Below are 13,416 nucleotides of genomic sequence, written 5' to 3'. Positions count from 1 at the left end.
GGCTTCTACAACTAGGGGTCCTGTGCAAGTACTGCTCTGTTTGAAACACATCCCCTTTGCCTGTAAAGAAGCCTGGTACTCAGGAATATCACCACATGCAAGATCTGAGAGATGGGAACAGCTTCTTGGTTGATGGCCAAGAGAAGGCTAGAGCTTTGGTGGTACAGCAGGTACACCTTTGAGATTGCACAGGACCATTTATCAACAACAGTGACTGCTAACATTGGAAGGCAAGATCATCAATAACAAACCAGAGATAGTTGCCCTACTACAGACCCTTTTGAAACCAGCAAAAGTGAATATTATCCATTGCCCTGGGCACCAGAAGGGTGAGGACCCCATGGCTAGTGGGAACCGCCTGGCAGACTGGGTGTCAAAGGAAGTAGAGATGAAAGAAATAAAGACTCTTGACAAATCACCACTCAGGTGAGCCCAGATTGGAACTTGAGAAATGGCTGGCCACCACCTGGGTACCCTAATCATGAGCTTAAGCTGATTAAAGGGTGTCCTACTAACTATTTGGACAAAAGTGGACATTGGATGACACTGAAGGGAAACACCATCCTACCAGAACATCAGGTCCTTGAACTGCTTACACAATTGCACAGATATATCCACCTTGGCAGTAGAAAACTAGAACAGGTGACCAAAGGATCAGGTGTAGTAATTTTAAATTTAGGAAAACTAGCAGACATGATAGCTAGAAATTGTGGTGCTACAACAATGTCATCAATATCAGAACTTCAGGGCCACCATAGATCTGGGCATTAAGAGGATGGAAACATCGATCTTCTACCTACAGGAGTCTCTGGTCTCTGTTGGAAGTAGTCCTACAGAATACAAGAGTGTTAGATTTACTGTTCCTGAAACAAGGAGGATTGTGTGCTGCCCTCAATGAAGAATGTTGCTTTTACATAGACCATTCTAGGGTAGTTAAGGATTCCATGGCCAAGGTGAGAGAAGGCCTAGCCAAGCTGAAGAGAGAAATAGAACAGAGTCAGTGCTGGTTTGAGTCTTGATTTAACTCCTCCCCTTTGTTAACCACCCTCATATCTAACTTGTTAGGACCCCTAATTGTTCTTCTGCTATTGTTGACATTCAGACCCTGCATATTGAACAAGCTTATAGCCTTCATAAAAAAGAGAATAGGAATAGTACAACTGATGGTCCTGCACCAACAATATGAGACCCTGAGGACAGGAACTTGTATAAGAAAAAGGGGGAAATGAGGGACCCTAAGGTTTTTTCCAGTCTTACACCTTCCTTACAGCTTCCCCCTCCAGCCTGGGGTCAAGGCTAGGCCAAGTTCTATTCTCCACCCAGAGAAACTTTCTCGAGTAAAAAATTCTCAGAATAACTGCAGAATGTACTGACTGATAGTCACCTGACCCTCTGGAAAATCCTAAGTAGAGTTCAAATGTGTATCATAAACTCCATGCTTGCTGGCCAGTAGATTTAAAGCTCAATATTCTTAGTCAGTAAGTTTAACCTTGCCAGATGTAACTTGTGCTCCTAAAAAATATTCAAACTGCTTGAAATTGCCATTCGGGGTCACCTTCTAGTCACTCACCTTGAGAGACTAATTGAAGGTCAACTCCAATGTGCTGGAAAATAAACCTCTTGCTTTTGCATAAAGAAGTGTTTTACGGCTTTTTATTTTCAAATAAATCTATGAACTCATGTGACAACTAACTTTGTAAGATGTGAGCTTTTGATGAAATTTTGTTTTGCTTTTGTGGACTATAAGTTTCTATTTTGTCTGGTACCCGCAGGTACTGCACAAAGAATCTCAATCCAAGAAAGGATCTACCGTAAAGTACTGTAAAGTGATAGCACAGTTAAGTGACGCTGTTTCTGTAGAATCTCACAACCTTGAAGAAATGCCACAATAGCAAAGGCATTGGAAGATGAGAGAGTCCTTTTCAACTTACCTGAGGCATGTAGGAGGCACCTGCTTCCCATATCTCTAGTTGCTCCCATCAACATTCTGGGAATTTCTTCAACAGGGCTGGGTGAGACTTCCTGAAAGGAATGAACCAAAAAAAATCTATTGCTGATCAGTAAAATGAAAATACAGATAAATAATGCACAAAATCCATTGACATCTGTCTCTTTCCATCAATAACTACATATGACGTATCTCAAAGAAAATACTTAACAAAGGTGACCAGAGTAACTTCGACTGGAGCATGCATGCTTACTCTTCAATAGACAAACAGGAATTGATCTTCAATGGAGCTTAATTCTGCTGACAGTTTAAATGCAGCTCACACATAGGCAACCCCACAGCAAGACTGTCACTATTGCCTTTCAAATTTCTAGTAACAATCACATTCATTTTGTGATGGACATCTCAATCATATATAAAAGTGCTTTGTTAAATAATGTGAAACAAAGAGCACTTCTTGATTCACAGGAGCATTGTTTTCTATGATTTCACTTAGCTATTTTTTTGTAGGTACCTGGGAATATGAAATATATTATAATGAATTCTAGTCACTATATCATGGCAAAACCTCCTTGTTTAATGTTTGAAATGTTTGAAAGTTAAATTCTTTAAAGGCAATTTCATTTCTGTAATTGTTCTGCCTCAGGATTCACAGTCAACATTCCGGTTTTGCCCTGAATTTTACAATTTCTTTTCTCCAAAATGTTTACAGTCTGAAACTGAGAACTTGGCACTCTGGGAAAGGCTACTTTCTGTGCAAGCACAAGGATCTGAGTTGAAATTATTAACACCTATGTAAAAATGTGGGGACAGCTATACCTATGTGTAACTCCAACACTGAAAATTTTATTAAAAATTCAACTTTCTCATGCTAGACTAAATGGCAAGTTACAGTTTGACTGGGGATCCTGTCATAAAAGAATAAAGTGGTGAGTGAGAAGACACCTAACACCTTCTCTGACTTCTGCTCCTGCATGCATGAATATAAATCATTCTGCATTCAAAAGCGAGAAAGAGAGAGAGAGAGAGAGAGAGAGAGAGAGAGAGAGAGAGAGAGGGGAAGAAGAAGGGGAAGGGGAAGGGGGAGGGGGAGGGGGAAGAAGAAAATGTAAATAAGAAAGAAACCCAGATCTCATAAGATCCGCAAACACACAACTCTTCTCTGTAATTAGGGAGCTGTTTCAAGTTCATGGCTTCTGGGTGAAGGAGAGGCACGTTTCCTTAGAAATGTGGCCACTGCTAGATTGTCTGTGTTTTACTGGATGACTTGATATCCGTGGACATTTAAATATAATTTTGGGTTATAACAGAAGTCGATATAAAGTTGGAGAGGTCCACAAAAGGTAGGTCCTGGAATGGGTTTTTGGAAGGTGAATGTGACCAAAATATATTGCTTGTACAAGTTGTAAATTCCAAAAGAATAAATACAAAAATTAAAAAGTATACCTTTGGTTCCGGTCGGCACCAGCCCCGTCACCTTGGGAGCAAACTTGGTGGACAGTCCCAAGGTCCCCAGAGGACTCTCCACACCGCAGACACTCTAGCATACCCAGGATCTTTGGACCACTGGTGAGTGGAACACAGCATCTGTTCCAAAACAACTGGGAGGGGCTTGTGCCAGCAGGAACAGAGACACAGGAAACCTGCCCGACCAGCTGCTGGGATTTGTTTCAGTCAGGGCCAGCCCCGCACCACCTTAGTGGACCGTCCAATGGTCCCCAGAGGATTCTCCACGCCACAGGCACCCTAGTACACCCAGGATTTTAGGATCACTGAGGAGAGTCAGCCTCAAGAGAGAGCTCTGACCCTGGAACTCAGGTGAGAATGCCATTTTGCATCCCGGGTCTCTCAGAGACCAGTCCTCGAAGGAGAGCACGCAGGCCTCAGAAGCAACAGAGCTTCTTGGACGGGGTCCCTTCCAGTCTTCATCCTCAGCCAGGAGGCAGAGCCTAGACCAGACCAGACCTCTGGGCACCCTGCTGCCAGAGAAGAGTCAGCTTCCAGAGAGGGTTCTGACCACTGGGACTCAGGAGAGAGTTGGACTCCCAGGAGTGCTGACAAAGGCTAACAGAATCACAGGAGGAACAAGCTCCAGCCAGAGACAGCTAGAACATCTACAATCAGAGATTACCAGATGGCTAAAGGCAAACATAAGAATCTGACTTACAGATACCAAGACCACTCCGCATCACCAGAACCCAGTATTCCGCCCATAGCGAGTCCAGAATACCCCAACACCCTAAAAAAGCAATATTCAGATTTAAAATTATATCTTATGATGCTGGTAGAGGATTTTAAGAAGGGCATTAATAACTCACTTGAAGAAATTCAGAAGACTGCTAAAAGGTAGAAGTCCTTAAAGAGGAAATACAAAAATCCGTTAAAGAATTACAGGAAAACACAATAATAATGGGAGACTTCAACACCCCACTCTCATCAATGGACAGATCCTGGAAACAGAAACTAAACAGAGACACATTGAAACTAACAAAAGTTATGAAACAAATGGCTTTAACTGATATCTAGAGAACATTTTACGCTAAAACAAAAGGATATAACTTCTTCTCAGCACCTCATGGTACCTTCTCCAAAATTAACCATATAATTGGTCCCAAAACAGGCCTTAACAGATACAAAAATATTGAAATTATCCAATGCATCCTACCAGCTCACCACGGACTAAAGATGATCTTCAATACCAACATAAATAAAAGAAAGCCAACATTCATGTGGAAGCTGAAAAACACTCTACTCACCGATAACTTGGTCAAGGAAGAAATAAAGAAAGAAATTAAAGACTTTTTAGAGTTTAATGAAAATGAAGCCACAACATACCCAAACTTATGGGACACAATGAAAGCATTCCTAAGAGAAAAACTCATAGCTTTGAGTGCCATCAAAAAGAAACGAGAGAGAGCATACACTAGCAGCTTGACAGCACAACTGAAAGCTCTACAACAAAAGGAAGCAAATTCACCCAAGAGGAGTAGATGACAGGAAATAATCAAACTTAGGGCTGAAATCAACCAAGTGGAAACGAAAAGAACTATACAATGAATCAACCAAACCAGGAGCTGGTTCTTTGAGAAAATCAACAAGATAGATAAGCCCCTAGTCAGACTAACTAAGGCCACAGGGACAGTATCTTCATTAACAAAATCAGAAATGAAAAAGGAGACATAACAACAGAACCTGAGGAAATCCAAAACATCATCAGATCCTTCTACAAAAGGCTATACTCAACAAAACTGGAAAACCTGGATGAAATGGACACTTTTCTAGACAGATACCAGGTACCAAGGTTAAATCAGGATCAGATTAATGATCTAAACAGTTCCATTTTCCCTAAAGAAATAGAAGCAGTCATTAATAGTCTCCCAACCGAAAAAAAAAAGCCCAGAACCAGATGGGTTTAGTGCAGAGCTCTATCAGACCTTCAAAGAAAACCCAATTCCAATTCTCAAACAATTCCACAAAATAGACACAAAAAGTACTCTACCCAATTCATTCTATGAAGCCACAATTCCTCTTATACCTAAACCACATAAAGACCCAACAAAGAAAGAGAACTTCAGACCAATTTCCCTTATGAATATCGATGCCAAAATACTCAATAAAATTCTCACAAACCAAATCCAAGAACACATCAAAATGATCATCCATCATGATCAATTAGGCTTTATTTATCCCAGGGATGCAGGGATGGTTTAATATATGGAAATCCATCAACATAATTCACTATATAAACAAACTCAAAGACAAAAACCACATGATCATCTGGTTAGGAAAGCATTTGACAAAATCCAATACCCATTCATGATAATAGTATTAGAAAGAACAGGAATTCAAAGCCCATCCAAACACAATAAAAGCAATATACAGCAAACCAGTAGCCAACATCAAACTACATGGAGAGAAACTTGAAGCAATCCCACTAAAATCAGGGACCAAACAAGGCTGCCCACTTTCTCCCTACCTATTCAATATAGTACTTGAAATCCTAGCCAGAACAATTAGACAACAAAAGGATATCAAAGGAATACAAATTGGAAAGAAAGAAGTCAAAATATCACTATTTGCAGATGATAGGATAGTAAACTTAAGTGACCTTAAAAATTTCACCAGAGAACTCCTAAACCTGATAAACAGCTTCAGTGAAGTATCTGGATAATATAAAATTAACTCAAACAAATCAGTGGCCTTCCTCTACACAAAATATAAACAGGCTGAGAATGAAATTAGGGAAACAACACCCTTCACAATAGTTACACATAATATAAAATACCTTGGTGTGACTCTAACTAAGGAAGTGAAAGATCTGTATGATAAGAACTTCAAGTCTCTGAAGAAAAAAATCGAAGAGGATCTCAGAAGATGCAAAGATCTCCCATGCTCGTGGATCGGCAGGATTAATATAGTAAAAATGGCTATCTTGCCAAAAGCAATCTACAGATTCAATGCAAACCCCATCAAAATTCCAACTCAATTCTTCCCCGAGTTAGAAAGGGAAATTTGCAAATTCATCTCGAATAACAAAAAACCTAGGATAGCCAAAACTATTCTCAACAATAAAAGAACCTCTGGTGGAATCACCATGCCTGACCTCAAGCTGTACTACAGAGCAATTGTGATAAAAACTGCATGGTACTGGTCCAGTGACAGACAGGTAGATCAATGGAATAAAATTGACTGCTTGTGGACGTTGTACATCGTGGTGCGGAGCCTAGTGCGCACCACGATGTACAACGTCCACAAGCAGTATACAAAGAACTTAAAAAGCTAGAATCCAGAAAATCAAATAACCTCATAAAAAATGGGGTAGAGAGTAAAACAAAGAATTTTCACCTGAGGAATATGGAATGGCTGAGAAGCACCTGAAAAAATGTTCAACATCCTTAATCATCAGGGAAATGCAAATCAAAACAACCCTGAGATTCCACCTTCCACCAGTCAGAATGGCTAAGATCAGAAGTTTACGTGAGAGCAGACACTGGTGAGGATGTAGAGAGAGAGGAACACTCCTTAATTGCTGGTGGGATTGCAAGCTGGTATAAACACTCTGGAAATCAGTCTAGGAGTTGCTCAGAAAATTGGACATAGTACTACTGGAAGATCAAGCAATACCTCTCCTGGGCATATACCCAGAAGATGTTCCAACTTGTAATATGGACACATGCTCCACTATGTTCATAGCAGCCTTATTTATAATAACCAGAAGCTGGAAAGAACCCAGATGTCCCTCAACAGAGGAATGGATACAGAAAATGTGGTACATTTATACAATGGAGTACTACTCAGCTATTAAAAACATGATTTTAAGAAATTCTTAGGTAAATGGATGAATCTGGAGGATATCATCTTGAGTGAGGTAACCCAATCACAAAAGAACACACATGTTATGCACTCACTGATAAGTGGATATTAGCCCAGAAACTTAGAATACCCAAGATACAATTTGAAAAAAATTAAAATCAAGAAGAAGGAAGACCAAAGTGTGGATATTTAGTTCCTCCTTAGAATGGGGAACAAAATACCCAGAAGAGGAGTTACAGAGACAAAGTTTGGAGCCGAGACGGAAGGAAGGACCATCCAGAGACTGCCCCACCCGGGGATCCATCCCATAAACAACCACCAAACCTAGACACTATTGCATATGCCAGCAAGATTTTGCTGACAGGACCCTGATATATCTGTTTCTTATGAGGCTATGCCAGTGCCTGGCAAATACAGAAGTGGATGCTCACAGTCATTTATTGGTTGGAACACAGGACCCCCAATTGAGGAGCTAGAGAAAGTATCCAAGGAGCTGAAGTGGTCTGCAATCCTATAGGAGGAACAACAATATGAACTAACCAGTGCCCCCAGAACTCGTGTCTCTAGCTGCTTGTGTAGCAACTAGTAGTCCATCACTGGGAGGAGAGGCCCTTCGTCTTGTGAAGAGTATATGCCCCAGTACAGGGGAATGCCAGGTCATGTAGTGGGAGTGGGTGGCTTGGCGAGCAGGGCAGTGGGAGGGTATAGGGGACTTTCAGGATAGTATTTGAAATGTAAATGAAGAAAATATGTAATAAAAATTGTTTTTGAAAAAAAAAGTATACCTTCTCTAAAAATGAGCTAGAAATTCTTATATTCAGTTTGCATTCATAGAATAATTCACTAAGATTCTTCATATGGTGATTTACTTGAGAATGCTAAAGAATTTGTTAATATAAAGAATGTACTATATGTCTGTGGTTAAAATTGAACCTTGTGCTTTTTGTGATTCATACATATTTAGGGTAACATTGCCACAACTTGCTATGAATAGCTGGGCAGTAGGTTTTTGAAGCAATCAGTAATAAAGATTAAATCAAATAGTACAGGAATTTATCACATTTCAAGGTAGCTTGGCCCTGGATCAGAGAGAGACATTATATTACTGTCTCTATATTCATGCATTTTTGAATTTTTACAGAAATTTTAGAAAGAGTATGGTAGGCTAGAGGTGAGATGAAAAATTCGCGATGATAAGTCCATATTAACCACCTTAGGACCAAGGGGCAGAAAGTCGCATGGGTGGGGGACTGGGGGGGAGTGTATTGGGGACTTTTTGGATAGCATTGGAAATGTAATTGAGGAAATTACCTAATTAAAAAAAAAGAAAGTCGCATGCTAATAGGTACATGCAGTAGGGACCATGATCAGAAAATGTGATAAACTTTTAGATGGATTAAAAAATGTTATGAGTCGTTTGGCAGAAACGAAGCTGAGAGGAATCACATTTCAGATAAGAGCTCTACTAAAATTAAAATATGTAAGATAAATTATGTATCAATATACACAATGCACAGCATGGCCTAGATACTAGAGGTAATTAGGCTTCTCAATTCTTAATTGCATAGGGAATTCGTTTTCTTATATGATTTGGGGGTTGCAGGCTAGGGAGTGAAGAGAAGTCACACACTGCAAGACCTGGTCAAAGTACCAGAAGTAATTAGGCACTAGATAAAAGTTAATTTCTAATTCAATATCATTTTAGGTCTTGGTGTTAGCATGTGGCTAGATTCAGAGCTTCAAGTGTTGGATAGTAAGGAGACACCAAGCATCATAGCAGGCTTGCTTAGCAAATGTCCATAAAGCACTACTGAGGGGTGTGAGCTGATTTCTATGAAAAAAGTACAGCTGAAGATCAGTAACATAACTGAAACATTTTCATTTGCATTTAAAATATACTTAAGTAATGACATTTACCACATGCACATACACAATTGCATCTGTGTACATGCATGTGTGTGCATGCATGCTTGCATTGTATGTGTACACAGAGTCAGTTATTCATAGACAATCATGCAAATCTCTCAAATATAGGACAATGCATATTCCTGAGACTGAGAGAGGGACTTACGTTTCACTCTGACACAGGATCAGTCATTAGTCACTATAAAACCTATGAATTACTGTTAAATGATAGCAGAACGGTTAGTACTCTGAGGATTTGGTTTGTTCTTCTTAGTTAGATAATGCTCAGTGTGGCCTGGGAGGAAACACTATAGATATTTGACAGAGCCTTACTCCATCTTAAAGATCCCCCTTTGTTGGCTAATACTTACGTTGTTCTCCTTTCTTAGATACATCACAATGACGCTAGTGATGCTACATTAGTTCATGGAACCCATACCACCAGGGACAAAGATATGTTCCTGTTTTGACTGCTTAAGAGCTTGAACTACTTTTGGCAAGTGTTACATTTGGAGACTATCAACCTTTCTTTGCTTTCCATTTTGTGTGAGTATGGTTATTAAGAAAAGTGGAAGAAAACATCAAATAAACAGAGAACAGAAATATACTAGAGACTAGTTCAGACAGAAAGAGAAAGTGACAATAGGCACTAAATGGCAGAGACCCCCATGGGGAAAAAATCTTCTTTTGGGTATAACTTCTGCCGGCCATTTCCACCACAAACATCTTTATATAATAGGAAATAACAAGCTGAAACTTTTGCCTTGACATTTGCCTGGAATGCTTCACCTCCTAGTCGAATTTAAGACACTTTCTGTGCTCTCAAGATCACGTTACTGCTATTCTTGGGCTCCTTTTTCTTCTCATTGTCCTCTTTTCACAGGATTCTTCCATGGACAAGGGGTCTTAGAAAACACTCTAAGCAAACATTATTGCATCTAAAGTCAGAAGGGTGTGGCAAGGCCACCTACATATTGAGGTTCTTATTGACCACGGGGTAATTTAATAATGAAGTATTTATTATAGTCAATGTCACATAAGCCTTTATGAGCAACAGAAAACCGTCGAGTATTTGGTCATAGCTACAGTGGGAAAATCCCCTGTAGTCACCCAGAATACCTGTGATTGATATAAGCACAATTTTGCATTTGCATCAAAGTCTGTCTAAGTATTGGCACAGATAAACACACATTTTCTTCTGACCATGAAACTAAGTCCCTGAAATCACTTTCTGAACCTGCCTGGTGACATCTTCTGGATAATCTTCAGGTATTGGAAAACTATATGCAATAAAAGGCTTATCCTAACAGGACATTTCCTGCATATACACAAGTTTTTTGTGTACATGTATGTGTACTTATGTGCATCAATGTGCATATGGGTAAACATGTGTATGAGAATGTTGGCAAATTGATTTAGTTTTCAGTTGTGGCATGGCACAGACTATAGGAATTGAGGTACATCACAAACCTTCTTGCCTACTTTTGTTGTTTTTCATTGTTAGAGTTTCAACCAGTAGCAATGAACAGAAGAGAATGCAGAAGCAATAGCTGAGGAAATGAAAGGGAGAAGAGTATCACAGGCAGGAAGCAGAGGCAACCCAGATGATGAAAGCCATGAAGAGATCAAGATTAGTCGTTGCAGTTCATAGCCACTAGATCTGCTTCAGAGACTTGTCAAACCCTGAGACTATGATTTGGAGGGCTGCAACCATAACTCCTGTTAAGCTTCTCAGAAAGTCTTCATAAGATCAAAGATCCAGCAGCTCATGTATGGCTCGGAGGTTCTATCTGCTTCTCTTTGTTTTTATAGTTCATTAAGGTTGAAAGCTGAGAGCTTGCTATTAGTTTTGTTAACTGTTGAAACCTCTATTGGTTGTTAAAGTTCACAACAGTAATCCAATATGATTGTTTAGTGTTATACTCCCCTGTGTTCTCAATCCCTGGATCAAGACAGTAATTACTCTTTTGACCCGTTACTACAATTCTTTTCATCTCCCAGTCCAACCTATAGGATTAAAATGTTCCAAGGCTCTAGATTACCAGCACTACGAGAGTTTCTTTTTTGTCTATTTGTGACTTGTATATAGGTAGAGCAAATGATTCCACGACAGATGTTTGGCAACACATGTGAGTCTATTTTCATAAAATATTTCTGGAAATCATCTTCAAAACTTACAGTATCGAATGCTTTTTAAAATTTGTGGCTGGGAATCTGAAATAACTGAAACTCCAATGGCACCAGTCATTTTGCATTTTAAACAAAATATAAGTTCTTTACGTGAAAAATCCATTTTAAATGAAAAGAAATGGAACAGCTTTAATGTAATCTAAGTGAGTCACTGTAGTAAGGGTTTGCATTATTGCCATCATTACTATAAAATTGAGAAAAGAATTGTGGAAAGAAAAATGACAGTGGGTGTCAGTAACCTAATATAAACTGTCCTGTGCATATTACCATCAACAATAGTGTACTTTGTAAATCTGCGAAACAATAAAATGCAAAAACATTACTCGGGACCTATATGGCGATATATCTCACTAGTGTATAAGTGAAAATACAGAATGAGAATATTCCCAATTTTCATAACTTAATATCATAACTAAAACAATACTCCACAATTATATTAAAGTAACAGGAAAATTTTGAATTAATATGATAATAAAAATAAAAATAGATTATAGTACACAAATTCATCACCCAAGCACTATACAAAATGAACTTGCAAGGGACTAATGCCTGCACAGACTCCTTCAAGGGATAAAGTAGATGATAAGGAGTGTGTGTCTCTTTGCAGAATTTCCAGTCAACAAAGTTTTTACTGACACAAAAAAATCATGAGTGGTTTCCCCCTATTTTCTATGGCCAGTTGTTAATATAAAAGCTACTTACTTCAGAGATGATGAATTTTTGCTTCTCACTCAGTCTGGAACATTCTCAGCAGCAATGAAGGAGGAAGTGCACCGCTGCTTATCTTGTTCTCTCTTTCTCAAGGAATTCTGTGGTCACACGAGAGAACTGAACTTTTGGCAGAGGAGTTTGCCTAACTCTAATTAGTTCTCCTTTTCCTAGGGTAAAGCAGATCATGCAGGGCCTAGGACATATTATATTGAAGAGCCTCAGAAAACTTTTTAAATCGTGGTGGTCTACAAATAGCATGGTGTAAACGCCTAAGTTTACAAGTCCAAATTTCTGTATGGTCTCCCACTTTTTTTAAACCTTCCGACTTATGGTCAGTGAGTGAAGTTCAACTAAGCCTCAACTCTAATTCCCAATTAATTCTTCCAGTAAATGTAACCAATACATTACCTAGGAATATACAGGAGAAACACTACTGCAGAAGCTGTTGATTTCTATGTTTAAGTATTCATGATTAAAATGAAAAGTTTTCCAATGAAATTTAAAGAGAGTATGACGAAAATTAACATGTTTTTGTCTCAATGCATTCCCTATGGGACACTTAGCAATTGACTACTTTTTGAAAATTCTCACATATTTCTACTTATTCCGGAACAATAAAAAAGCCTCAGACAAGGCAATCTTACGGACCTACTCTACCAGGAAATTTTTTTAATTGTCTTTAGAATGGTGTCTTGACATCTTGTTTTGTTTATGTTAGAAAAATCTTGTTAAATTCCACTAGACTCCAGGAAAAAGCACTTTTTTTCTGGCAAAACAAAATCTACATCTTGTAATGTGACTCTAGTTACAGTCATAAATCAAAAATAATTAGCATTATCTGCCTTCAAATTGACTTATTTCCTGTTCTCAATTTGGGTTTTTTTTTTGCTTTTTTTATTGAGTATTTATTTCTTTTACATTTCCAATGCTATCCCAAAAGTCCTCCACACGCTCCCCCACCCACTCCCCACCCACCCACTCCCACTTCTTGGCCCTGGCATTCCCTGTACTGAGGCATATATAGTTTGCACTACCAATGGGCCTCTCTTTCCAGTGATGGCCGACTACGCCATCTTCTGATTCATAGGCAGCTAGAGACACGAGCTCAGGGGTGGGGTATTGGTTAGTTCTTATTGTTGTTTCACCTATATGATTGCAGATCCCTTCAGCTCCTTGGGTACTTTCTCTAGCTCCTCCATTGGGGGCCCTGTGTTCCATCCAATAGCTGACTGTGAGCATCGACTTCTGTGTTTGCCAGGCCCCGGCATAGTCTCACAAGAGACAGCCATATCTGGGTCTTTCATCAAAATCTTGCTAGTGTATGCAATAGTGTCAGCGTTTGGAGGCTG

General features: G+C 39.2%; 1 protein-coding gene across 1 annotated transcript in view; it reads right to left on the bottom strand.

Moving 5' to 3' along the window:
- LOC110283901 (adhesion G protein-coupled receptor E4) overlaps positions 1-12,164 on the bottom strand; it is a 319,788-nt gene extending 307,624 nt beyond the window's left edge. Inside the window, exons 1-2 of the mRNA XM_021149445.1 lie at positions 12,059-12,164; positions 1,932-2,022 (exon numbers count right to left, since the gene is read on the bottom strand). Coding sequence (XP_021005104.1) covers positions 1,932-1,986 — 55 coding nt within the window. The 5' untranslated portion in view covers positions 1,987-2,022; positions 12,059-12,164. The remainder of the gene's footprint in view (positions 1-1,931; positions 2,023-12,058) is intronic.
- Positions 12,165-13,416: the final 1,252 nt, after the last annotated feature.

Source organism: Mus caroli, chromosome 17, assembly GCF_900094665.2.
Source record: "Mus caroli chromosome 17, CAROLI_EIJ_v1.1, whole genome shotgun sequence".
Taxonomy (NCBI): domain Eukaryota; kingdom Metazoa; phylum Chordata; class Mammalia; order Rodentia; family Muridae; genus Mus; species Mus caroli.
The sequence above is the reverse complement of the archived record's forward strand: the minus strand, read 5'-3'. Positions and strand labels throughout refer to the sequence as shown.